We start from the raw sequence: 27852 nt of genomic DNA on the forward strand, positions 1-27852 counted from the left end.
CTGAAGGCTCCTCTCAACTCCCCCTCTCAGTCAGCTGATGTTCAAGTGCAGAACCCGGTGGGCCAGCTGGCTTGGGGAGCACACGGATGCACTGTTTAAAATAACATCCACACAGGACTGCAAAAACTGGGCGGAACGGGCTGTGCTTCCAACCGATTGTTTACTTTTTCCTGTTTTATGAACTCTTCCGAGCTTATAGGACATCAGGATTGCACAACCCCAATCGTGAAAGAGCATCTGGTCAGAATAAAAACCTCTGGTGTAGGGAAAAGAATTCAGTGTATTTTTGGGAAGAGAAGCAGTGAGCATGATGGTATTCCTTTATTTTGATCCTTTCAACATGACCCTCTTGAAAGGTGTAATATGTCATAAAAACTGAATAGCTTCAGATCTTTAAATCCAGATGTTCTTTTTTTTTTTTTTTTTTTTAAAAAAAAATCAGTATTGTACAAGATTATGTCTTGCTCTCCCCAACATTCCTTGGAGGCAGAAAGCAAATGTTAAAAAACTGGCGGGTTTTACTTCCCATGTCAGAGGCACACCCAGAGCTTCTTTCTGCTTGGGGACCAGGCTTGGTTCTTGGTTTCTAGAATGGTTGAGCCTCTGGCACCACGAAGCACTTAGCAGTTTCCTCCACATCTGGGGCTGAGATCTCCATGCTCAGAACAAAGCAGCCAATCTGGAGGGTTTGGTCCTAGGGAAGAGGGAAGGCTGCCCCTGGACTCTGGTTCCCCGTGTCCAGATGGGACCAAACCTCAGCATCATGGTTTGGCTTGGAAGATGCTCGGGGAGCTTGTGAGAAGCACAGCACCAGGTACAGACTTCCTGCTGGTAATCTAAAGTGATGGCTTTGAAATGTTTATCTGGACCTTCTAAAGGCAGTTGCTTGATCACATCTTATCCAAGTTTGGACTCTCCATTTGATTATTCATACCCCATGAGCCTGTAAAAACCAGCCCATGCTGGCCCTCAACGTGTCATTTCAACAGATCAGCAATTGCAAAACGCCGGTGCCACTTACCGGCAGAGCACTGGACCTAAGGACTCAGCGGACATAAACACTCCCAGATTGCTTTGCATTTTAACCATAACAGAAAATGACGGGACACCTCCAGCACCCACTAGGTGGTACTGTCTTGGTTACAGATCAGGTCACCTGGTTGTGTTCCCTTTTCTGTGCATTTTGTCCTTTCAAATGATCTTGTATAAAGTTTGTATTTAAAATGTTTTTCAAAAGGTAAATGCTTAGAGGAGCCAAGTCTTGTGAATCATCCTTCTTGTGCTTCCTTTTGGCAAGTGGAGGGATCGCCATGGATTCTGACCCGGGTGGGCAAGCATTCATGGGTCATCTTCTCCTGTGAGCTCGGGGAATGGGAATGAGGGGAGTCAGAGGCTCTTCTTCAACACTTTGATGGAACGGCAGGATCCTTCAGCTCATTAGGGTCTGTGAAAACAGAGGGGGAATTGCTTCTTTTACTGGCACCTAGTTCTCTAAGTCTCTCCCCTGTGGAACCTTCTCGTCTCCCTGCTCCTTCCTCCTCCATACCTAGTCCTCACATAGCCACAGTCAGCCTCCCAGGCGCTTCCAAACTTGCTACAGCTCTAGCTGCATGGCTGGCCTCAGTTCCCAACCCCCAGCTGTACACCGCCCCCTCCCCCTCCCCCTCCCCCTTTACCATCTCCCCAACAGAAGTAAGAAAAGGTTTTCCTCCCGCCGTGAACTTGAATATCTTGAATTCTTAGGGAAGTTTCTTAAGGAGCAAGAAGGCCTTCCCCTCATGGATCATCAGCCTAAGGGTAGGTGATGGCCGTGTGTGGAGGCATGTAGGGCAGGAGGGAAAAGAGGGATCTAAGTAAAAAAGACCCTGTCACCAGTGGGATTCCACGTCACAATGGGAGCTTTGGCTCTGTGACAGGTGATTCTTCAGAAACCACCTTCCCCTGATGGCTGGTGGTAGGGGGATCAGGTCTCAAGTTAAAACCTGGTTTATTTATTTTTTTTCTTCTCAAGTTCAATTAGTTGGAAAATTAAGACAAGGACCCACATTTTGTCAGATCTCAGCAGAAGTCAAAGTAAGCGTCATATCTGGCCTAAGTAGATATTTGCTCTTCTGCGGAAACTTCAGACAGTACTTGAGGAGGTGACAGGCTTTTGAATGTGACTTTCACTCAGAGGTTTCCATTAGTTGGCAGGTTTGAGTCCTGAACTCAACATCGCCCGCCCACCCACCCTCCATGGGGGTGTGAGTACTTACGAGTACCCTCCCGACATTTTCCGCACAACCACAAAGATGAGCCATCCGATGAAACCGATGGCCAGTAAGACCCCAACGATGATTCCGACCAGAGTCACTGTGGCCAAGCCATCTGCATGGGAGGGGAAAGAAAACATGAGCCCCAGGTAAGAAATACACCTGTGGCACCACATGTCACACATAACAAGGCCATTGCCCTACTCTGCACAGCAAATATGAGTGGAGAAGTGTTGGGCTCTTTTCCTGTTCAGTGCTAGAGAAGGAACCCAGGGCCTTACACAAATTAGCCAAGCACTTGACCCCTGAGCTACGCCCCAGCCCTACTCTCTCTATTCGAATCTCATCTTAAATGAAAAGACTTTTGGGGGGTCTCAGGAACTATTGTGCATAACAGATGGACCTCACCTAATGGGTGGTGTTTTTATACAGCTTGTCAACTGGCTTCTACTTTGATTCCTAGTGACACCAAATTGGAGTAGAATATCATTCCCGCAGCTGTCTTTAAGTGAATCATTCACTTCTTTTCTTTTTCTCCCCCTTTTCTTCCCTCCCCCCTATTTTTTACAGTGCTAGGTGAGGAACCCAGGAATCATGGGTTACGGGTCATAGCGGCAGGGGGATTGTTCTACCAAGGCGCTACAGCCCCAGTCCTACTTCTTTTCAAGTAAAGGGAATTCTCTGTACTTGCTTTAAAAAAAAAAAAAAAAATATATATATATATATATATATATATATATATATATATATATATATGTATATGAATGAAAACTATACTCAGAAGCATTTCTCTTCTGCTCTTGTTGAATATAATACAGGAAAAATAGGCAACTCATCAAAAAAATCAGGTTTAAAGAAACTGTCTTCCATGCCCACAGGAATATTCTGAACTTGTGGTCTTGCCTACCTTTCTCGACTGTTGTTTCTGTCTCTTCAGCTACTTTCTCTGTAAAGGGAGAGATGTAGTGATATAAAATTATTAGGATTTAATAACTATGATTTAACAATTGGCAAAAGATGTACAATGTAGTAAAACATGCAAAGAAGATGATTTCTTAGATAAATTGGATGGGAATTTTAAGCAAGCACTGACATGAAACTGTCTTGGTGCCTATCATTATCAAAATCACGAACTCTTCTTCACATCTGTGGGTTCACAGCACCTCTGTATACAAGACTTGTTTTCTCATCCAATTGAGAAAGCAGAGTCAAGGACACTAAGCCACAGAGATATGAAATAAATGGTCAAAAAATTTCAGAGATTACGGTGGCGAAAGAATCCACAGCTGTGGATACTTAGTCCAATATTGAGATCATGGAAAACTTACAGACTGTGCCCAGGGCTATTGCTCACTTGGAGAGTAATACTCTAATCTGGGAAGAGGTGACAGGGCTGTGATTCCTCTCATGCCATCTATTCCCTGCTTGGGTTGCCAAATCCAGATTTCACAAGGCAGCAGCATGCCTAGCCGAGTTTCACCTGTTCATGCCACTGAATTACATTGAGATTTCTATCAGCAGTCAGATCTTCTCTAGAACTTACAATATGAATATTCTCCATTGTGAGTCTCTTCCAGATAGTTCTACACAGTTCCTAAAACAAAAGTGTTTTCCTTTGTTTCTCCATTATATACTGAGTCTATAACTCACAATTGGCCCCTAAAGTGTTGCTGGGAGCAGTCTTGAAGGACTGAACCCTCAACCTATGGGATCTGATGCTATCTTCAGGTAGATAATGTCAGAACTAAATTGGATTAGAGGATGCCCAGCTGATGTCCATGGGCAGAATTGGTTGTTTCTGTTGGCAAGGGGAGGGGTTTGCATTTGATGTCAGAGGTGATCTGTGTTGGGAGGAGGAGAGTCTTGAGTCTGAATTTAGGGTTGGTTTTCCCAACACACTAGCCAACCATCATCTAAAAGATGCTTACTTTTACCAGTTGGTTGGCTTTGAAATAATCCACTCACTTTGTATCAAGAGTCTCCTCAAAATAAGATACCTTTTCAAGATGGCCCCAGGGTAGTTCCCCAGACCCAGGTCTCCCTGCATGAGCTGATCCCATGGCTCTGGGACACTTATACAGAGTGTATGTTGAGCATTCTACCCTCAGATAATGGGGAGGAGACTGTTGGGTTTGAGCCTCCCAGAGCAGAGGGTCGTGGAATCAAACTGTCATCCTGGGTAGCCAACTGCAGCAGTGATATAATATATAATATAGCTCAATCTTTGCTTATCAGGTCCTAGCCTGGTGGCAACTGATTCTAGGCTCAAAACACACTGTTATCATCACTGAAGGCACTCTGGGTTAGAAAATGCTTTACTGAAAATAAAGTTGATGCAAGACTCTACTAATTGAGAGCTTTTAGTTCTGTATTCCCCAGTCCCTCCCAATGATGCTGTCCGTGATCATGAGCATGTGTCATGCATGGGAACATCATCCTACTTGGGCACTCCATGGGAAAACTGGCCATCTGCTGCCCTAATAAAATTACCTCTTAAAATCCAGTTCTCAGAATGACAGTTTTAACTCTTATGGGAAATATCTCAGGATAATGAGGCTCAAAGTGGGATTGAGTATGTAACAGAATCTCCTTCCCTTTTAAGGCTGAATAATATTCTGTTGCACATATATACTATTTTTATTTATCCATTCATTGGTCCATGGACACTTGGGTTGCTTCCATATTTTAACTATTGTGGATGCTGCTTCCTATGAACATGGGAGTACAATATAAAAACATTTTTTAAGTCCTCAGATATGCTATAGAGTTTAAAAACCAGATTGGCATCTGACCCAGAAGTGTTTATTGAAGGATAATATGGTTGGGGGCAGTGGTGTGTGCCTGTGGTCCCAGTTATTGGAGATGCTGACACAAGAGGATTTTGAGTTCAAGGCTAGTCTTAGAGACCCCAACTCAAAGAAAAAAATACAAAAATGTGCATTGCTGATGGGGATATAGCTCCATGGTAGAGCATTTGTCTAGCAAGCACAAGGCCCTGGGTTCAATGCCCAGCATTACACACACACACACACACACACACACACACACACACACTCTCTCACACATATACAGACTGACTTTCTGTGTTTAAATGTGTAGTTGGTTTGGGGAATTAGTTTGGGAGAACACTGTTTAAAGCATGGTCTTTACACTGGCTTTTCATCTTAAAGACAGAAACATAAAATCTAATTAGATGAAACAATTTATATAAAACTTCTCCAGTTAGCAAGCACTCCTTGGAGTTACTTGAAGATTTGCTCTTTTTCTCTCCTGCTACAAAATAAGGTACATTTAAAAAAAAATCTCAAATAGCTGGATTTCTTTTAAGAAATCTCTGGAAGTAGGAATGAACCCATCCATTGCTGAGCATGACCTTCCCTCATGCTCATCAGCAAAGGTCTAATTCTCAGGATAATGGTAATGACCCCAAAGCCCCCTCCAAAGCTTCTCCATTTGCATTGTGCTAACCACAAATCACAAATACAACCCCAGATCCTGATCCATCTGGTGTAGAAGATCCTTGCTCCACATATGCAGACATGAACTTCATGTGAGAGGGTTAGTGTTAGTGTAGAATCTATCAAGATTTACTTAGGCTGGCCGAGTTTCATGCCGTTGATAGCATGAAGTTCTTGGTGCAGGGTCAGGAGCTACTTAACTCGCCCTGGCAGGGGCCATATCACTAGCTGTCATTCAAGGTAGAGATAAATTTCCAGCAACCTGATAGTTCAAATTTGATTTAGCAACTCATAAATTGAATTCTGAACCCACCTCACAAAGCTTGGTTCAGAACTCACTCTTTCTTTCTTTCTTCTTTTTAAAAATTTTTTTAAATTTTTATTTTTTAGGTCCTGGGGATTGAACTCAGGGATATTTTCCACTGAGCTACACCCCCAGCCCTTTTTATTTTTTATTTTGAGACAGGGTCTTGCTAAGTTGCTGAGCTGGCCTCAAACTTGCAATCCTCCTGACTCAGCCTCCCTTGTTGCTGGGATTACAGGAGCGCATCGTGGTGCCCACTCTTGCATTATAAACATATCCCCTGTTATTACATTTGTTCATGGACTTTTGGAAGGTGTGGGCAAAAGCAGGTCCAACCCTACTGGGGTGACGGGTCTCCTTACCTTTGGAGCGGCTAGTTGCTACATCAGGGACTGTGGTGCTATGGCTTTCTTCGTGAGTGTGGACTGAGCCTTCTTGGGTGGGCAGATCCTCAATGGGAACGTCTGTTCTACTCTCTGCATTTGTTGGCGCCTATTAGACATGCAAATGAGGCAAAATAGAAAATAAAGCCTAATGTTTTAAAGTGCATACTCTGGCTTACAACAGAAAAGGGTTTAAGGTGGCATAAATATACACAAGACACGATGGCACAAATTCAAAGTGGAACCAAGAAACCAAAACAAGAAGGATGGGAACAGGAATAAAACCAGGTCTCCTCCAAGAACGGATTCCAAATGTTCGACATGCTGACTTGCTGGTGGGTAATTTCTTCCAAAACCCACCAGACCACAAAGCTTTAATACTTGCTTTTCCATTAACCCGAGTAGCACTTTTTCCCTGTAACCTGTATTGGGCATACACCTGAATCATCCTTCACCTCCTCCCTCCCCTAGTGAGAGTGACCACTAGCCATTGCTGGGAGCTTACATGGCCCCCGGCGCTTTAAGTGGTTTCTCACTTACTCCACACACGACCTTGGGAAATAGATCCTACTATTAGTCCTATTGTACGAACAAAGCTTAGAATGATTTGACAATATGCCCAAACTTGTGTCACCCTGTAAACGACAGGGCAGGACTTGAGTAGTGCTGGGTTAATGGTTTACTACAGAGAGTATCACAGAGGATGCCCATGAAGAGATTCACAGGGCCAGAGAACATAGGAGGGGGCAGAGCTTCTAGGCCCTCTCTGGGCACCACTCTCCAGGGGCCTCCAGGAACTCAGCTTTCTAGAAGCTCCCTGGACCTCATCCTTCTGAATCCACACAGAGACTGTATTGCCTATGCATGATGGATTCAATCACTGGCCAATGGTGACCAGTTTCAGCCCTCTCCCTTCCCTGGAGGTTGGAGTGAAACTGAGAGTCCTTTTAATCCCACCTCGGTCTTTCTGGGGACCAGCCCCACTCCAGAAGCTACCCAGGGGCTGGCAGCTATTAGTCAACTCATCAGCATAGAAAAAGACACTTAGCACTTTGAAGATTCCAAAGAAGTGGTTCTGCTGACTCCAAAGTCCATGTCAATGTAGCAGTTGACAAACTAGTGAGCCTAGGCAACAAAATCAAAATCGGACAAATAGAATCACATCAAACTTAAAATTGTGAGTGCACCCATGGGCACCAGCCACGGGGGGAAAAGGCCACCCACCTACATGGAAGAAAATATTTGCAAATCATTTATCTGGTAAGGGGTATAAAGAACTACAACGGAACAACAAAAAGAACCCACAAAACTCGGGCAAAGGTCTGCAGTAGAGGTTTCTCTAAGGATGCTATACAAATGGCTCACAGGCTTATGAATCCATGCTCAGCATCACTCATCAGAGAAATGCAGATCAAAACTGTGATGAGCTAGGTTTGCGCTCGCTTCTGTTAGAAGGGCTGCTATGAATGTATATATCCTTGTGCACCAAAGTGGGAGAACTGCTGTGGAGAGCAGTATGGCAGCTCTTCAAAACAGTAAATCTAGAACTATCTGCTTTCAGATAGCAGCACTATCTGAAAGTGGTTCTTGAGTACCTAAAAGAATTCCAAGCAGGGCGTTAAAGAGAGATCTGCACACCCACAGGAAACAGTGCTGCTAGGAAGCACTATTGGCAAACGCGGAAGCAGGCCAGCCATCTACCAGCAGAGAGCCGGGTGGCCAAATGTGGCACACACACACGGACACTCAACCTTAAAAAGGGAGGAATTCCTGACACATGAAGCAACACAGACGAACCTTAAGGAGACTTTGCTAAGTAAAATAAACCAGTCCCCAGAAGACAAATACTGTGAGGTTCCCTTGTGAGCTATCCAGAGAAGTCGAAATCAGAGACAGAAAATAGATAGGGTGCTAACAGGCACCAGGGGCTTAGAGAAGGGAAGGATGAGGAGCTGCTGCTGAGAGGGCACAGAACTTCAGATTCATAAGGCAAAAAAAGTTCTGCAGGTCTGTTTAGCCATGCAAATATACTTAGAACTGCAGAACTATACACTTAACATAGTTATGATGGTGAATTTTATCTTCTGTGCTTTTTACTAGAAACTACTGTGGGTCCAGCATATTTCCAAACCCTTGGGATATAATGAGTAACAAAAATTCCCCACTAGCAGTCTGGGGCTGGGTGGCAGGGTGTGAAGACTTAATATGTAAACAAATACAAAAGATCATTTTAAGTAACTTTAAGAGCTTTGAAGAAAACATAGACTGGACTGGACTGGACTAGCAGTTGGCAAACTTTTTCTCTAAAGACCAAAATGGTGCATGTTCTCAGCCTTGCAGGCCCAAACCGTTCAGCTCTGCTCTTACAGTGTGAATGCCACCAGATCCTTCTCACCCAAATAGCCATTTCTGTGTTCCAATAAAACTTTATTGACAGGAACAGTCAGTGGGACACGTCTGGTAGGTAACTTGCTGACCTCAGGGCTGGAGGGATGGGATGCTTTAGATAACATCTCTTTGAGATAACTCAGCACTTGAGTCATGAGAAAGTCAGCCAGGGAGGGTGAGGGAGTGTTGCAGGAGGAGGAAAGAGAAGCTGAAGTTGGAACCAGCTTGGTGTTCAAAGATCAGAGAGGCCAAAGGCAAAGCAAAGGTCAGGTGGGCAGGAGCCTCCATCTTGTTAACCAATGAGTCGTCAACTCCTAGATGATTGACGGTGTGTCTCACAGCCTCCGCCCTGGGCCTGGCCTCTTGTCTTGTCTAGGGCAGTTGCCTGAGATATGTGTCAGTGACAGTTCATTAGGGTAGGATGTGTGTCCACACGGAATCCACGTGGGTTATACCAGCGTGGTCTGTGGGATGATTCCAGTTCATGCTCATTACTGGTCTACATAGGGAGGCAGGAAATGGAGACTGCACATTGGGGAACTTGTATCAGTGACATTGCCACAAGGTGCGAGAAGACAGTTGACTGTACTGAAACTGTGCTGTAACGCAGGAGAAGTTTTAAAACCTGGCTCTTTCCGAGTCTGGCTCTTTCTGAGTCTGACCCCTGGGCTAGTCCTCTCAAGTCACCTGTCAGTATACCACCTCCCCACTGGACGGAATTGGAAGCATGCCACTCATGATCCCTTGGTAAAGTGGCTTATGTTGATTTTACGTACAATACACATTCTATCCTTCTTCCAAGAGAGGAGCAGATTCGTCTCTTCCCAAGATACTCACCAGAGCCGTTGGGCCAGAAGATGCAGAGAACTCTTCAGTGGTGCCTGTGGTCACGATGTTGTCTTCTATAGCTGGAGTAGCTGAGTCGTCTTTTGCACCTGGGGTCACAAGGTCATCTTCTAGCTGGCCTGTGATGGCTGAAGAAAAATGGAGTTAGGGTTTAAGACAGAAACAGTGTGGGCCGACCTGACCGGCCAGCTGCAGCCAGATGATTTTGTTTCCCATCTCTTGCGGCGCTTTTATTTAATTTTGGTCTTTTTTTGGCCTATCACAGTGCCAGGAACCAAACTATTGTCCTTGCAGGACCTGGGGCACACACAGTGGCCTGGTTGTCTCCATTAATGGAAACACAAAGAGATGAAGCAGCCAGCCCTTTCCCCGGATTCGACCGAGATGGGTTGCACACAGGTGTGAACACCTTTCCCAAAGGAAGCAGGTTCTTCCTGCCACTGATTCCTATGATGAGTCAATGCATTCAGATGAGTAGAATATCATTTAACCTGGAAAAGATTCTTAACAGAAGCACCTGGAAACATCTCTAAACCTACCTAATTGCAGGATCAGTGCAAACCTGCTGAATCACAATGTCCAAAATAAGGGTCTCTGTCTTTTTAGAATCAAGCTCTCAAGGCTGGAATGAAATAGATAAATAGATAGAAGTTCTCTCTCCATTTAGTTTTGAGACTACTGTGCACTTGGATGACAAGGACCATGGGCTCTAGTACAGACCTAGTAGACACAGTTCAACTTGTTAGTTCACTGCTTGCTGGAGGGTTGGTAATGTACTCAAGGGCATCAAGACACCCATACAACTCTTAGTGCCAATAAATAAGCAAATTAGGGCTCACTGGCCCACTCTGCCTTTTCTGTGCCAACAAGGGGATGAATGACTGGGCGGTGCCAGGGAGAGGGGTTTCCAGTGGAGTGAGGCGCTGGTGGAGAACAGGGCGAATCCCTCAGTGGGGAGCGCTTTGGTTCAATCGCACCTCCCTAGGCTTCATGTATTGGAAAACTAATCCCCAAATTCATATGCTGATGGCATTTGAAAGTGTGGCTTTTAAGATATCATTAGATAGGTGATCAGGGTAGGCCCCTTAGGATGGGATTGGTGGCTAAATAAGAAGAGGAAGAGGTTATAATGCAGCAAGATGGCTCCTACCAGATGCTCTTGCACTGCCCAGCCAGAACCATAAGCCAAATAAATGTTTATTCTTTTTTTGGGGGGGTGGGGTGGGGTGGGGGGACTAGGGATTGACTTCAGGGACACTCAACCACTGAGTCACATCCTCAGCCCTATTTCGTATTTTATTTAGAGACAAGGTCTCACTGAGTCACTTAGCACCTCGCTCTTGCTGAGGCTGCCTTTGAACTCGTGATCCTCCTGCCTCAGCCTCCTGAGCTGCTGGGATTACAGGCATGTGCCACCATACCCAGCATGTCCTAGTCTTTATAAACTCCCTAGTATCAGGTATTTTATTATAGCAACAGAAAATGGGCTCAAACAGGAGAGAATAGAATATAGCAGTGTCCTCTTCCACCTCTGTTGCAATGATCCAGAACTAGTCATGACTGTGCCCAAGCATCATCTCTGAACTCACCAGATAATCCTTTTCATGAGTTAAAAATCTGACTCACTGACCATGGGCTTCCTCTCCAGACTGGAGTGGTTCTAGAAATTCCATGACTAAATACAGTTGCAAAATAAGCAAGCACGTGCATCCCGGGAGCAGGAGGAAGGGTGCTTGGAGACCTTTTTGTGTAATTAAAGAGCAGATGTTCATCTGTAGCTAGGCAGTGCTCAAATTAGCAATCCATTCCTTGCCTACGGAGCCTTATTTTCCCTCTGTTTAGACAACGCAGCCAGAAGCACAGCTAATAAATATTTGATCATAAGTTCTCTGCAGATGCCTGGAGGGAGGAGGCCCCCAGAGGAAACCCGCTCACTTCCTGAGCCTCCTGTCTGCATCTCAAGTCCTTATCCAGCTGCGGATCAATGGCTTTGGGTGGACTTAAGCACATGCATTCATTTCTCTATCTTGGGAATGGGGAAAAGGCTTTGAATTGAATAACTCAGGGCATGCAAATGGGTCGCCTCTTCTGCTGGTCATTTACTGGGCTGGGAGGATGGCAATGGTGGGTCCCACAGGATTTATGAGTCTGTAGAGTGGGCAAATATTTACTGTATTTATTAAGCTCAACGGGAATATTCTTTTGCCAGGCAAGTGTCCTTATTAAAAAACTAAGCATCCTGTTTTCTTCCCTCCACTTAAAAAATGTCTTTTGGATCTGTTCAGCAAAATCACTTGCTACGTGGCGTCTGTAACTTAAAACAAAACAACCCTTGCTTAAATAATAAAAAAAAAAGTACTGAATGAATTTGATTTGAATTCTTTCATCGAGAGCTCAGTTCAATGAAAGCGTAACTTGATAAAAATTCCCTCTTGTTCTTTGCTAGCCCTGGCCCTCAGAGCCAAACACCCAAATCGCTCTGAATGGACAAAGGATGTTTTATGAATGACAGTCAGGATTCAGAAGCAGGTCCTTTGTCCCATGGCCTCCGCTTTCTTTCTGCACCATGGGAAAGTTGATCTTTACAAGAGTCCTCAATCGTTCCTCTTATTATTTTGGCCAAAGGCTTTCCTGGGTGAAGAGATGCTCTAGGCCTGCTGCGGAGTTTCCAGCCAGCGTCTGACGTCCTGTCCCCCTGTCCTCCTGAAGCCACATATTGATGTCTCCTTGCTCATGGGTCCTTCTAAGACACATGCAAGCTCACAAGCACAAGGGCACATGCACATACTCACACACCACTGTTCACACAGGTGATACCCACAGCCAGGTGCACAGAGAGTTCTAGAGCCTTGGACCCTGCTAGGCACCTTCAAACCTCTTCTTGTCACACCCAACCTCGGCCAGCATGAGGAATCAGTGGACGTTTCCAAATCGGGCAGGAACCTTTTATTTACCTGGACAATTTTCTGTTGTCATTCTTTAAAAACTGAGGCCATGATTTATACTACTTAGGAGATTGGACAAATCAACTTAAGGTTCTTCATTTTGAAAATAAAGATCTGAAACAATGTTTATTTGTATCTAAGTGCTAATTATGAATGATTTTTAACTTTGTAGTAAAGTCCAACATCTCACCAGGTGCAGTAGAGCATGCCTGTAATCCCAGTGGCTTGGGGGGCTGATGCAGGAGGATCACGAGTTCAAAGTCAGCCTCAGCAACTTGGTGAGACCCTAAAAAACTCAGAGAGGCCCTGTCTCTAAAAAAAAAAAAAAAATACAAAAGGGCTGGGAATGTGGCTCAGTGCTTATAGAGATGATTCAAGTTTACACATAGCATTTCTTAAAATATATTTTAGAATTTAGATACAACATTAAATCGGGATAGTGCTGGAATTATAATACTCCCAAATTCTTAATCTTTTGAATATATGGTTAATCCTTTGGTTTTATTTGCCTCCCTTTGGTTTGTGGTGATGACTGTCTCTAGCTATCTGGTTACTACCCTTTGAGAATGTCTTCTTTGTGGCCTTTTTTCTTTTATGCTACTATTCATCTTTTTTGTAGCAGCTAGTGCTAATCAGACCTTAAGAACACATTCTTTGGACTAGATGCGGCAGACTGCTTTTTTGCTGGTTGGCATTTGCCTCTTTTGCAAATGGCAAGCTCTGTTGGTACTCATCATCATCTTTTTTTTTTTTTCTGTTTATTTTCTTCCTTTGAAGCCATGCTCCCAAATGCTTCCTCTAGAGTACGTAAATGTCCATCTATGCTTTCCCCAAGGTTTTGTCGTTACATTGAATATCTACATTTTTCTTGTGTTTATTTTGCAGTCTCGTGTAAAATGGGAACACAGGTTCCAGAGTCACAGAATGACGTTTCGGTCAATGACAACACAACCATGTCCCATAAGATTGAAATGAAGCTGGAAATTTTTTTCTTTTTATTTATTTATTTGTACTGAGGATCTAGCACTAGGGTGTTTAACCACTAAGCCCTTTTTATTTTCGTTTTGAGACAGGGTCTCACTAAGTTCTAGGGCCTTGCTAAGTTACTGAGGCTGGCCTGAAACTTGCAATCCTCCTTATTCAGCTTCCTGAGTCGCTGGGATTATAGACGCGTGCCACCCATGCCCAGATGGAAAATTCTATCACCTAGTGACACTACGGTTGTCACAATGTCATAGCACCACAGATTCTGGTGTGTGCAAACCTACTGCACTGCCAGTTGGATAAAAGTGTAACTAGCACACCCAAGTATCTGATGCATGTAATCCTTGCTAATGACAATAAACAGCCACATGGCTGGTCTGGGTGTCTAGTGTGCTTTTGGTCATATCTTAGCGTGTACCCCTACTGCTTAATGGCCACCACGGTCCCTTCTGATTGCATCCAAAGACCATGTCAAGTGATTGACCTCTTCCACCCAAGTTCATGTCAGTGTCCTCGGTGACAGTCGCATCACAACAAAATCGCCTAACAGTGATCTGAGTGTGTCCCTGTCCTTAAGTGGCACTTCACTGTAATCTGACTCCCTGGCAAAAGGTGAGAGTTATTCTGACAATTTTTTTTACCCATGGCTTCCAAACACCCAGCTCTCACTGAGACAAGCTTCTTCCAGTGTCTGTGTTATAGTCACAGGAGAGACTGCCCAGCACGAGGGCCAGCTCCGATGGCCTGACCACTGCCCGCTCCTCCTGCCCCCACACTGGCTTGTCTTGCTGTCTCGACAAACTGATTCCTAAATCTGTGCTCCCTTCCACAAGCTCCCCGCCCTTCCTCCATCAGCTGGTAGCTCCCAGTGAAGTGGGTGCCCAGGAGGAGCTAGAATCAGTGTGGGAAGAGAGGGGGCGGGGGTTCCTCACACAGAGGGGCATGCAGGTGTCCCATGGAAGACAACACCCAGCCACCCCCTCACCTCTGCTGGCCACTGCAGGGTTTCTGGGTCCTCTTCCTGCTGACCATTCCACAACAGCCCGAGGGAGGGGTGAGGGGCATCACTGCCCCCTTAACAGACGAGGACATGAGGCCAGAGGGGACTTCTTGATCACCTTCTGTCAGGCTCCTCTGAGTCCTCTTCTCACGAAGCACGCCCCCCCCCCCCCCCGTGGGTCCCTGAGCCCGCCCTGCCGAGTCCAGCTTTAACACAAATCCCTCCAGGTCGGCACGGTCAGAAGCCCCACACTGGGCATCTGGGCAAGACTCTGGACACCTTTGGCCAGAGCCTTGTCAGGCCACCTTGGCCACAATCCCACCTTTGAGGTCTTTTCATAGTGATGTTTTTATCCACGGACTCCTCACTCTCTCGGCTGGTGGCTCGTCCTTGGATTCAGAGTCAGCGGGCTCCCTCCCTTCGCCAGACCCCTACTGCAACTGTGCAAAGTCTGCCTTTCGTTTTAACATGTTGGCAGGACAACATTTTTTTTTTTTTTGGCCAGGTCACAAGTTAAGTGCTTTGCTGAGTTTGTCTGATTCACGGGTGACACAAAGTCAAGTGCATCATGGGTCCAACACAGGACCAAAAGGCAGCCTTGCCCCTCTCTGACATGGGCTTCTGGCAGCTCTCAACAGCCTGCGCCCGCTCCCTAGGCCCCACCCTCCTTCTCTTCTCCCCTCCCTCACCTTCGTCCTCCCCTCAGTCACAGTCCCACTGGTCAGAAGCACCATCCCCCAGGTCCCACTCCCCTGGTGAAATCTCATCTTGCTAGGATCTTGAGTCTTCCTCTTTGGTGACCACAGTCTCGACTTCTTCAAACGTGTCCCCTTCTAGGGAACATCGGGAGGATCTAAATGCCTGATGAAGAGAAGGCTAGAATTTGCTCTAAAAGAATGACCTTCCTTGGACTGCGGCTCTCTTGGCTGTAAAGTGAACTTGGCAAAAATGATCGAGACCAGAACCCACCAGGCGAGGGTGTGGCTCTATGGTAGAGTCCCTGCTTAGCCCTGCTTAGCACGCAGAGGGCCTGGGTTTGATTCCTGCACGAAAAATAAAATAAACCACAAACAAACAAAAAACAACCAAGCCCATCTCTCTTATCTCAAGCCCCTGGGACTTATATTTATTTTACAAATATTTCTTGAGTAGCTGCTATGTGCTGAGTACCACTCTGAGCACTAGAGTGCTCAGGCCAGGTCTCTGGTCTCACGAATTGGCTAGGACTGGGTAAGAAAGAAGCCAGGAAGGAGGGCTGAGTAGGGGAGGACTTCACCTGAGCCAGAAAGCAAGGCCACTCTGGGTTCCACATGAAGGGACTGTGTGCTGGGAAGGGTCAGGCGGAAGCTGTGAGGCCACTTAGACCATTTCTGCCACTAGGTGACAGTGGTGACGGAGAAGGAAAGAACCAGACAGGTAAAGGACAGGAAGTATTCCCAGTCGTCACCCAGCAACAATCAGAACTATGCACATTCCCGGAGCCAAGAGTCCACTTCAGGATCCGTTAGGGCTGTGTTGGCAAACCCACCCCGCAAAGCCAGCTACTCCTGGGTGATGCACAGGATAGTCACAAAAGTCAGTAGTTCCTGCCCTGTCCACCTGCATGCTGGGAGGAGCTCCTTCTATTCATTTCTGCTTTGGACTCTGACGGTGGGACAAGCAGTTTTCACAGCCGCCAGCTGAGTCACTCTTGGGGTCTTCAAAGAAAACCCGAGGTGTTGGTCAGCAGAGAAAGGCAGGCCTTCATGCCGCCCGGGGTCCTCCACTCCAGGGCTGCTCCAGGGTCAAAATGCACACCCAGATCAGCCTTCCAGGAGAGCTGACCAAACAGCCTTGGGAAGACTTTTGCAGTCATCGAGAAAAGTTAAATGCTTTTTTATTTAAACATTCTAGGAATGTAAGGAATCTGGTTTTGCCTCCAGGAGAAACTTTCTGATAACTAATAAACAACGACAGGAGTGCACCGTGCCACCCACAGCCCGTGCCACCCACAGCCCACACGGCCCCAAGACACTTGCTTTGGCTTTTTTTTTTCTTTTTTCAGTAAAGTCACGCTTTTGGAGAGATGTCAAAATGTGTATTTGGAAAGGAAAAACACCACTTCTTTTCTTTTACATAGACACGGGCTTTTGAATCTTATTTTCCCATCAGGTCTCCAAATTGTGCCCAGAAACCTGAAAATAAACACACCTCAGACGGCAGAGAGGAGCCGACCCCGCCGGGTGTTCTAGCCCTGACCACCCAAATCTCTGTGCGACCCCTTCATCTCCGTTCAAAACGCACCCAATGTAGCTGTTGGCTAACCTTCCCTTGGTTACCATGAGCTGGTGTTTCTGCCACCAGGAGGAAGGCGTCAGAACACTGCCTCTGAGCTTCCCGGTGCCCCTAGGCTGGCCTCGCCCCTGACCTCATGAAAGCCTTTCTTTGGAATATGGAGGGAGCCAATAGCCTTTGAAGTTCCAAAGCTCCTCTGACAAAGAAAGCCATTCCCCACCGCAGGGCTGTGTGCCCTCCACTCCTGGCAGTCCAGTCGCTGGCAGGGTGTGGGCACAACCTCACTGATATGGCCAATGAGTTACTTCTCCTTACCGATTCCTTGAACCCTGGTAAATTGCTTCCTGGATCAAAAGTCTGGCCCTGGAAAATCTAAGCAACCCAATTCATCTAGGCAACCCCTAGAGGGCTTGGCCCTGCCACCCTGGGCACCCACAGAAATGCACTCTCTTTACCTTCTGTCAGAAGTTTACAGTGCTACCTCCAGCCCACATGGCCCAGGCCGCCAGGGGCTGGCGCCACGGTCGGCCTTTAGCAGACGTCTGTTGGGTGGCTGACTGCGTCGTAAGTACGTTTATAAGCCAAGAAGGAAATTTCTCTTGAATGACCCCTTAGATTATAATATCCCTGCACTGTTCACTGGCCTTCACCCCAGAATTGGTAAATAACTTCCCCTAACAAAAGGGACAGCGTAGCTGAAGACAGGACCATTCACCCGTGAGATGAGGTGACGCTTGCTGTTTGATTTCTAATGAGCAGTGGCTGTCCACTCACTCTGACAGGTCTGTCAGCCCCTGCAGGCTGAGCCCAATGAGGAGTTGGGACGTGGCTGTCGGCTGCTGGCATTGGAAAAGTGCCACTAGCTCCTCTGGAGGAATCAAAAGAGGTCTTGCACACTAAGGTTTGGAGCCAGGAGATAGGCATAATGGGTTCTGGGTGGGGTGACCCCTCTGGGTCACTCCCCCAAAGTTGAAAGCAGAATTTTGAAAGTTTTCTACAGCTACTGGGCACAGTGGCCCACACCTGTAATCCCAGCAATTCGGGAGGTTGAGGCAGAAGGTTAGCAAGTCCAAGGCCAGCCTCAGCCACTTGGCAAGATCCTGCCTCAAAATAAAAATAAAATAACGAGCTGGGGCTATAAGTTGGTGGTAGAGAATATGCTTAGCATCTGAGGTCCTGGGTTTGATCCTTAACATTGATTTTTTAAATAGAAAGAAAAAGTAGAAGCCAATGACCATTAGGAAAAAAAAACTATTTTCATTTTACTAGCAAGGAGTCACATTTTAAGTCACTGGAAAGGTAGAAGACACAGAACTTCGGATCCATAAGACATAACATCAGGTGTCCCAACTAGATCCATCTTCTCTCCCCTTGGAAGGGGAAAGAAACAGAGACCTTCCGTGTTTCATTCACAAATTCTGCATTTAATCTCTACAACCATGAGGTGAGATTTTGACAACGGCCACTTTTTGTTGAATTTTAGAATGTGCAAAACGGGGTATCACGTGCCCTTCATTGGTCTTCACGAAAACTAAGTGAACCGCCCAGATATGGAGCAAGCAGCAAAGCAGACCTTAGACATCAGGATCTACCAGACCCATAGACCCCAACGCCCATGACCTGACCACTGTGACACGGCTTCACAGGTACTGGTTGCTCTTGTTCACCTCCGGCCCACGGGTCTCTCTACTCCATAAAGAAAGAGCTGGAATAGACTGAGGCTGCTCTGAAGTAACTTCTGCAGGAACGTTAGGCTGAGCTGCTCTGGGCACCTGCAGGTTCATCTTTCAACGATCTCACTGCCGTTCCAAACCCTGCCCAGGTAAAATCCCCATCCCTCAGAGCTTCCCACAGGAGAGCCTCTCCCCTGTACCAGCAGAGGACAACATTTGGGTGGCTCTGCCATTCACTGCTGTCTCTGGACCAGCATCTGTAGCTGCCAGGATGACATGTCATTCTGCCATAAGCTTAGGTCCAGCCGCAGGCACGGGGTCTGCTGTCTGGCAGAATGAATGGATGGATGATATTTAGACTCTCCAGGGCTCACGGAAGTGAATCGACTTTCTGTGCACCCCCCAATATGGACAAGCATTTACACAGAAGCTGCCGATTCAGACCTCAACCAAGATTACTCAACTTGGGAAGACGTTTTACCCTTGACTAAGAGCGGAGTGTTGTCTGTAAAAGAGGAAATGAGTTCACAGTTTTTAAAACTGGAACCACACCTCCCTAATGAGGTCTTTGGAACTCAGTGGGGGGCCTGGGAGCACAGTCAGGTAGGAAAGGCCACCTCCCAGGGCAGAGTGCTAGCCCTTGAGTCATCAGATGACAGGAACCTGTCTTAGAAGTGCTGCCCCAGCAGAGCCTCTGGGCAGGGAAGTGGGGTACTGGGGAGCACTAGCCATCTGCTGGGAAACTGAACGGGAATCTGAGTTTCTGATTCACTCTGGCTGTCAGCTGAGCAGAGCAGTTTTGCAAGAGTGGAAGAGAAGCCTTTGGATCCCACCTCACTGTCCACCCCTGCAGAATGTGGCTGTTTCCACTAGCTGCCCTTGGCCTTGATCCTGAGCCTGATTGGACGGCTTCAAGTGCGGCTCCATAGATTTTTCTTTTTTAACTAGTTGTTATTGGCAGGGAGGATCTCTCCGGACCTTCCCGTACCATCTTTCTCCCTCTGTTCTGACGCAGGGGAAATTCAGACACCACGCTTCACTTGCAGGGCTCACCTCGGATGCCCCTTAGCAGGCGATTCCCCTTGTGCTCCCGAGATGGAGCCAACTGCACGTCCCACGGTAACCTCAAAATCCCTGCAGCTAAAGCAGAGCACGCAAATGCTCCCACCCAACTAAGTTGGCTCCTAGCCTCCCGTCCAGCCTACTTGATTTTTGTAATGTTTCTATCATCTGCCTGCTTGTCCTTCCTACTGAAAGGCCACCGTTTCCTCCCTCTTCTTCCTCACCAGCTGACTGTGGCACCCCCCAATTTTTATTGTTGTTTTTTGGTGGTGCTGGGGGTGGAACCCAGGGTCTCTACATGGGAGGCAAGCACTCCACCACCAGCCCTCGAGCTCCTGTAGGCACTCTCCTTTCTAAGGGCAAGGGATATGCACAAATAATGAAAATAGAACAGGAAGAATCACTAACACAACCTGCATAAAGAACAAGGGAAGGGGCAGGGGCTGAAGTTCAGTGGTAGAGCACTTGCCTAGCATGTGTGAGGCACTGGGTTGGATCTGCAGCACCACATAAATATAAATAAATAAAATAAAGGTATTGTGCCGTCTACAACAAAATTATTGAAAACAAACAAACAAAATAACAAAGGAAAAGGACTCACACTCCATGATTTCAAAACTTACTACAAAGCTACAGTCATCAAGACTGTATTTAGCTGGGTGCAGTGGGGTGCACACCTGTAGTCCCAGCTACTCGGGAGGCAGAGGCAGGAGGAATGCTTGAGCCCAAGAGTTTGAGACTAGCCTGGGCAACATAGTGAGACCCAAGATTCAGTATTCAAAAACCAATAATAAAAATAGACCTGGGATAGCTGGGGTTGTGGCTCAGCTATAGAGAGCCGGCCTAGCATGTGTGAGGCACTGGGTTTGATCCTCAGCACCACATAAAAATAAATAAATAAAATAAAGGCATTGTGTCCAACTACAACATATATATATATATATATATATATATATATATATATATATATATATATACTGAGGATGTAGCTCAGTTGTAGAGTGCTTGCCTAGCTTGTAGAAGCCCTGGATTTGATCCCCAGCACTAGGGAGAGTTTTTTTTTTTTTAATTAAAATAAATTCTAAAACATGAAAGACTAGGTGGTACTAGCATAAGGCTAGCAATATGGATCAATGGAATAGAATTGAGAGTTCAGAAATAAACTTATATTTGTGGGCAATTGATTTTTGACAAGATACCAAGATAACTCAGTGGGGGAAAGAATCATCTTTTTAACAGATGGTGGTGAGACAACTGGATACCCACCTGCAAAAAATGGAGCTGGGTCTCTGCTTCACAGCACACACAAAAAATTAACTAAATGAACCCAAGACCTACATACCAGGGTTAAAACCACACAACACAAGAGTAAATCTTTGCAACCTTGGTTAAGCAACAGCTTTTTAGATACAACCCTAACAGTATGAGCAACAAGGGGAAATGAGATGAATTAGATTTTAAGAAATATTTAGTTTGTGCTTCAATGAATACTATCAAGAAATTGAAAGGATAACCCAATTCACAGAATGGGAAAAAAAGTCTACAATTCATCTAATTGGTAAGGATCTAGTATCTAAAATTTTAAAAAAATGCTTTTAATCACAATAAAAGGACAACTCAATTTAAAAATGAGCCAAGGATTTGAACAGACATTTTCTCTAAAGATCTACAAATGGCCAACAAGGAAAAGATACTCAACATCATCTGTCGTTAGGAAAAGATAAATCAGAGCTACTAGATGCCACTCTGTGCCCATTCGAGTGGTTACTATTTAAACACAAATACACAGAAAGGAAGGGTTGGCAAGGACAGGGAGAAGTTGGACCCTGTGCATTGTCACTGGGAATGTAAAATGGTTCAGTCACTTTGGAAAACAGCAGACAGGTCCCTAAAAAGGTAAATCAAGAGTCACCATATATGACCCAGCAGTTCCACTCTTGTGTATATACCCAAGAGAAATGAAAACGAATATTCACACCTAGTTATCCCAAGTGCTGCAGGATAAGGAGGGTTGGCAATGAGTGGGTGTACATGGTAGAAGCGTGCATGTGACTGTCCCCAACACAAATAACAAAGGCTCGAGGGGATGGATATGGCAGCAATCCTGATCTGATCATTATATATTGCATACTTATTGACATGCTGCACTGTACCCCATAAGTATGTGTAATTATGTGTCTGTTAAAAATTTTAAGAATCAAAGACAGGAAGTGTGAATATGTGGCAGCAGCTAGAAAAGAGACAAATGGACAGGTGCATGTTGTGGATATAAAAACAATACATGGAGCAGCAGCCTGGGCCACCCTAGGTGCAGACGCTCGCCCCTGCCAGGGGTGTACAGGGACGAGGGAGTCCTGGGACTGTGAACTGGAAAGAGCCTCGTGGGGAAGATGGGACTTGATCTTGGGAGGGGCAGTCCTGGCGGAAGAAACCTCTAGAGCAAAAACAGAGAAACTGGAAGAGGCAGGGGCTCGTGGAAGGGAAGTGGTGAAGGCTGGAGCTGGGGAGTGGTTAGAGCCTGGGGGGAGGCAGGAATCCGCATCTGGGAGGGGTGGGCCACAGGAGCACAAAGGAGGAGGGCACCATATTGAGACTGAATCTAGTTTGTGGGGCCCCTATCGGGTGCAGAGTCAGGAGGTGAAGACACCAAGTGTGGGGACAACAGAGCAGGGGGTGAGATCAGATTGGGGGGAATAAGGGATCTAAGGCCTTCGTCAATGTTAGCTGCTAAAATATAGTTAATGCTGCTAACCCTTCCCATGCAGAACCTGGCTCCCTGGGCCGTACAGATTCACATTTCACCTTATTATGGGGCGATCCGGCTGGGGTGAAACTGTCTCACATTAGCAGAACAGGCCAGGAAGCCAAACAGGCTAAAACAGAACGGGGAATAGTTTCCTAGCGTTCAGGCACATATTGGCTACCCAAGGCACACTGTGCTCAGGAACAAAAAAGAGAAAAAGAGAACCCAAGTTGCTGTTTGGTCACCTGTAGAGACCAAAAGCAAAGGGCAGGGCTGTGGGGTGGAACACAGGTCCAGACTGAGGGAAGAGATTCCGGATTCTCAGCGAATCACCTTGACTGAGGTGGGAATCCTCATGGCCGGCAGATAGGACATCTTTCAGACCAGCTAGAAGTGGGCGTAACAGTGACCCCCCCCCCCCCAGCAGCTCTCCACAAACATTTGTTAAATAAACGAATTCCTTGGGTGGAGCTGGTTTAACGTCCATAAATCTGGTTTCTTTCCCTTGCCTTTCTAGACTCTAGACAAACTGGGAACCCTTGTCCTTTGGGTGAGACGCTATTCATTGGATCACAGCTTTTCTGATAGTGGCTGTGTTTTATTCTCCCGGGTGGAGGCCTGGTGATGAACTGGGGGAAATACCCTGTTCTCCTTGGTGATGTTTACAGCTCTTCCTGTCCCTGCCACCCGCTGCCGTCCAGGTCACTGGCATTCCCCTGAGCGCCTCAAACTTAACAATGGTGACTTGGGGGCCCCGGGTGGCTCAGGGTTGGCCTCTGTCTACTATCTGGGGCGTCTTGCAGGTCTGCCTCCCCAGGCAGAGGTTGAGAGCACATATTCCTTTGGAAAGGTGATTATTGTTTTCATACGTTTTTGTTTTGTTTCATTCTAAAGCTGTATTAAAAGGCTGGGGGTGTAGCTTGGTGGTAGAGTACTCGCACCACCACCACCACCAACAACAACAGTAACAACAGAAAAACTGCATTCGATTGTTCATCTCCTTAACAATTTCAGTTTTCTGCTTCTCAAACAACAAAGCAAACCAGCTGGCCAAGGCTGCACGCCTCCCAGGGGACATGGCTTGATTCACCTCCAAGGATACACCCATCTCCTTGGAGTCATTCTTGAGGCAAGACACTCGGCCAAAGAACATGAGGACAAACCCATTGTCCTCTTGTTGCCAAAGCTCAGGAAAGCTCACCATCCCTTGGCTGGCTGTGAACAGGCTGGGTGATGGGTTCTGGGCTCAGGCACGTGGGGAGGAAGCAGCCACTTCCATTTGCCTTGGATGATCTTGGCCGGACTGCAGCTGTTCCCTCACCTATCTCATAGCCTCTGGATAAAATGCCAGTCACTTTCCTTTCTCAGAAAGCTTCAAGAAATCAGTTGAAGTGCTGGGCCGGTGGTGCACACCTGGCATCCCAGAGGCTCTGGAGGCTGAGGCAGGAGGATTGGGAGTTCAAAGCCAGCTTCAACAACAGTGAGGCTCCAAGCAACTCAGTGAGACCCTGTCTCTAAATAACATACAAAATAGGGCTGGGGATGTGGCTCAGTGGTTGAGTGCCTCTGAGTTCAATCCCCAGTACCATAAAAAAAAAAAAAAAAAATCAGTAGAAGGGTTGCAGATGTAGCTCAGTGGTAGATCTCTGGCCTAGCAAGCATGAGGCCCTGGGTTCCATTCTCAGCATCAAAAAAAAAAAAAAAAAAGACATCAATAGAGAAAAGGTTCGAAACTCTAGTCAAGGGGAGCTTTATCTCCTGCCTACCCAGCAGAATCCTGACAAATCTCAGTAACCGTACACTTGGCTTTAGAAGGACCCCTGCACCCCTAACCATCTGATGCTCTTCCAAGTAAAGGCTCATGCTGTCGGTTTCCTTGAGAGGCTCCGGAGTAGCAGGAATGGCAAGGCTTCCGTGGAGAGGAAGGGGCCTCTGTCAGACTCACTAAGTGAGCTTCACAAGAGCAGCATAGTGTCCTTGAGTTCCCGCTCCCTCCCGGCACTCCCCTGCAATACTTTCACAAGTTGTAACCTGGCTGCCTGGCTCTCCAAAGCCAGAAATATGACAAATATTCAGATAAGCCAGTGGAATTCAGAGCGCAGGTCTGTGATTTCGTGAAGACTGCAAAGCACGCTCTGGGCTAATATCTCCTCCCCAAAGCAGCAGAGTTCAAATCCTGCACCCAGCAATGTACCCCTGTGCAGAATGAATTCAAGAATTCCACTCATAAAGGGATAGCGTGGTATGTAATGTACAGTTATGATATCCTTAGAAAATTTTTGCTTTCATGTTTAAGAGGCTTAAGGTGAGGCTCATTTTTAGTTTCAAGTTCAACTTTTTTTTTGTAATGGCAGAGTAGTGTTGTAAAAAGAGTTTGAGGTTTGGCATCAGACCCATTTCTGAATCCCCAATTCTGGCATATTCTGAGGTAATGTACAGTTTACAGGAGATGTAACGGATTAAATGAGGTAGTTGGTGACATTCCTAGCACATGACGGGGGGGGGGGGGGATAGAAATGCAGGGCAGGCCATACCCTTCCTGCTGATCCAGCCATCCTCTCTTAAGGTTGGAGGTCTTTATAATTCCCTAGGACAGTCACTCTCAGGCTGCTCATTCACAGCGGTGGAGAGAAGGAGTTAGTCCTCTTGGCCATGTCTGTACTTAGCCTTCTCCTGTCTGGACACATTTTTTAAACATGTGCTTTTCTATATTAGATGCTATTAGAGTCTTGTACTCCCCTGTTATGTACAGGACTTCCTCCCGAAGTCTCAAAGAGACCCGACCTTTATTAAATACCTCAAGTGCAACAAATCCTTAGCAGCTCACAAAGATTTCAGGGCCTCCAAAACTGGCAAGAAGTTCGGGGAAATCACAGGGAAATCCATTCGCTGCATGATTAATCCTGGGTGAGTTGGTCCCGGAAAAGCACACATGGGTTGGCAGCAAGCAACGGCTTGCAGAATTTCACAAAACAAACTGTCTAACGGACGGGCCCCAAAGTACGTGTTTTGGACCAAAGTTCAGAGTGAGGGTGGGGCCGGACAATTGAGGAAAACGCCAGATGTGTGGACAACCGTCTTCTTTTGAATCCACGAACGCCCCAAGAGATGACACATGGGACCAGATTATAAAACTGAACCAGATTATAGCACTAGATGGGAGAAACCCAGTAGGGCCCAGTACCCTAAGAGAAGGATAATAACATTCATCACCATAATTGCCCCCAGCCCAGCTCCCCAACAATAGCTCAGCTCAATGAAGTTAGTCATCCATATTCAAGTCGCCTCACTCATTATTCCCAGACAAAAACCCTGCTGGGCCTCAGCTCCTGCCCAGTGCAGCTTCCACACACAGCCACCCCCGCCCCTCCCCAGGCTGCCCACCCCAATGGGGCTTCTTTCTTTCTTTTTTTTCTCCAGTCCTGGGGATGGAACCCAGGGCCCCCCACACATTAGGCAAGTGCTCCACAGCGGACTCCATCGCATCCCAGCCCGCACCCCCGCCCCCCGCATCCCAGCCCCGGGCTGGCCTTGATTCTTTATCAGTGGACTTTCTAGCTATTTTTTCAAAGATTGCACACCTCCTTCTAGGAGTACTTCTGATGTTTAGGAACTGGCTGGACATGATTACAACTAACCCTAGCCCTGGGGGAAACAAAGGACCAGGAAGCCTAGGCCTGTGTTTCCTGGGATGCTAGGATGTGTGGCTCAGGTAGGTTCCTCCCTCACCTGCTGAGTACAAAATGTTGTCATGTGCACATTGTCTGGCCAAAACAGAAACAAAATAAAGAACTGTATATATTCCAGTGGAAAGAGAAGTTCCAAAGATAGGACAACCATGAATAGCTCATGGCCCCTGTAAACAGAGTGGTTCAGTCTCTTTGAAGCAGACACCCTGGCACAAGAGCACTCTGTATAATTTCCCTAAGTCTAGGGGTTCTTGTCTGCCCTGGAATTATAGAAATGCAGGCTGGGCACCCTGGAGACCACACCCTCTCCAAGAAAGACTCTCCTGGGGCTAGGCCTACCTAGATCTTCAATATGGAAAACCTTCAGCAACCTCCAGCCTCAAAGATCAATAGCTTGCTAACAATTCCTTCAGTCAATATTTGGTGAGCAACTATTATTATCAGACATTGTCCTGACCCTGGGGAGCAAACCTAGATGCATCGGAGTCCTCTGGAGCTTACATACCATCAGGGAAACAGACACAGATAAAAATCCCAGAAAAGGAGTAAAATACTTAAAGGTGTTCATGGAGATCAGCACACAGCACACTAGGAAGAAGGGGGCAAGAGATAAGGAGGGGCAAGAAGAGGACACAGGGGAGGGGAACGTGTGGATGGTGGCCTGGCCATCAGACTGAGTCCACTTAAAGTCCAAGGAGTCACAGACAGGAATTCTGTCATTGACATTTTGGGCCCGTTCAATATATGGCCCCAAACCCACTTAAACCTCAAGGTTTGTAACAGTGCTCCAGGGCTGGGGTGTAGCTCAGAGGCAGAGCACTTGCTTAGCTTGCTCCAGGCCCTGGACTGGGTCCCAGCACTGAAGAAAGAGAAAGCAGAACAACAGTCTTCCATTCACCCCCCCCCCACCGCACCCAACACACAGTACCTTCCCTTAAGAGGTGAGGCCTCTTCCAGTCTGTCCCCAAGAAGGTGGGGCACACAGGGGAGACCTAGGCCACCGCAGCGGGGACACTCTCCCAGGACCAGCCCTCCTGATTGGGATACTGGGGAAAGCCCAGGGGCTCTAACCTAGGCAGAAGCCCCTGGTTGTCATCTTCTGTGAGCTTATCTCTTGTGAGCTGACCCTTTGGGCGGCCCCTTCTGTCCCCACTCTGGCCGCCTGTGGATTCCAGGGCGCCTCCTGCCACACCCACTCCGCTGTTTCTTTGGTGTCCCCAGCTAAGCCGCTCGTGGGCTCCTCTCCTCCTCCGGGATGCGGGGCCGGCTCGCGTGCAAGCGCACCCCCGCGCTCCCCCGGGCGACCTCAGACCCCGGGCCCAGCATTGCAGCAAGTCTCCGCTCGCGGGTCCCCCACCAGCAACTGCTGGCGGCCACGATCGCTGGCGCTTACCTCCCTGCGCCGGGACCCAGAGCCACGCGCTCCCCAAAACCAAGAGCAGCACGGGAGCCTTCCACATCTTCCCCGCAGACTCGTCCTCTCTGTGGCCGCCTGAGGTGTCCGTGCTGGGCAGATGGAGAGGCGAGCAGCCTGGGCCCAGCCTGGAGGAGCGCGAGCCTGGGGTGGCCGAGTTCCCGGGCCGCGGCAGCACCGGGCGCAAACTTCGCAGCTGGCAACTTGGGAGCCGAGTCAGCGTTTATCTTTCCCGACGAGGGCGGGGAGCGGGTGGGCGTCAGGTGGTCCCGGCCGGGCGCACTGGGACCGCCCTCGGGCTCTGTTTGGCTAGCGCCAAAACGATGATCTCGGGCCAGGTTTAAAGTTACAGGGCCGCAGCTGCGGGGACCCAGCCCTGGCAAAATGGGCTTTTTTATTCTGTTCAAGGACCAGAGGGAAAGGCGCCGCGTGCAATG

General features: G+C 47.2%; 1 protein-coding gene across 1 annotated transcript; it reads right to left on the minus strand.

Annotated features, from left to right (window-relative positions):
* Positions 1-435: 435 nt before the first annotated feature.
* Positions 436-27634, minus strand: Pdpn (podoplanin). Its single transcript, XM_046418815.2, has 6 exons — positions 27395-27634; positions 9623-9759; positions 6377-6506; positions 3160-3198; positions 2256-2367; positions 436-1444 (listed from the first exon to the last, which is right to left on the minus strand). The coding sequence occupies exons 1-6, from the start codon at positions 27459-27461 to the stop codon at positions 1438-1440; spliced, it is 492 nt and encodes a 163-aa protein (XP_046274771.1). The 5' UTR covers positions 27462-27634; the 3' UTR covers positions 436-1437.
* Positions 27635-27852: the final 218 nt, after the last annotated feature.

Source organism: Marmota monax, unplaced genomic scaffold (assembly GCF_021218885.2).
Source record: "Marmota monax isolate L192 unplaced genomic scaffold, Marmota_monax_Labrador192_F-V1.1 WCK01_AAM20220418_F8-fsc00008, whole genome shotgun sequence".
Classification (NCBI taxonomy): Eukaryota; Metazoa; Chordata; class Mammalia; order Rodentia; family Sciuridae; genus Marmota; species Marmota monax.

Excerpts from the sequence above, each read along its gene's own strand:
- Pdpn (XM_046418815.2), bottom strand. The coding sequence starts at position 27,461 with ATGTGGAAGGCTCCCGTGCTGCTCTTGGTTTTGGGGAGCGCGTGGCTC. Across the intron at positions 9,760-27,394 it reads CTGGGTCCCGGCGCAGGGAG|CCATCACAGGCCAGCTAGAA; the intron begins GTAAGCGCCAGC and ends ATTTTTCTTCAG. Across the intron at positions 6,507-9,622 it reads CTTCTGGCCCAACGGCTCTG|GCGCCAACAAATGCAGAGAG; the intron begins GTGAGTATCTTG and ends CATGTCTAATAG.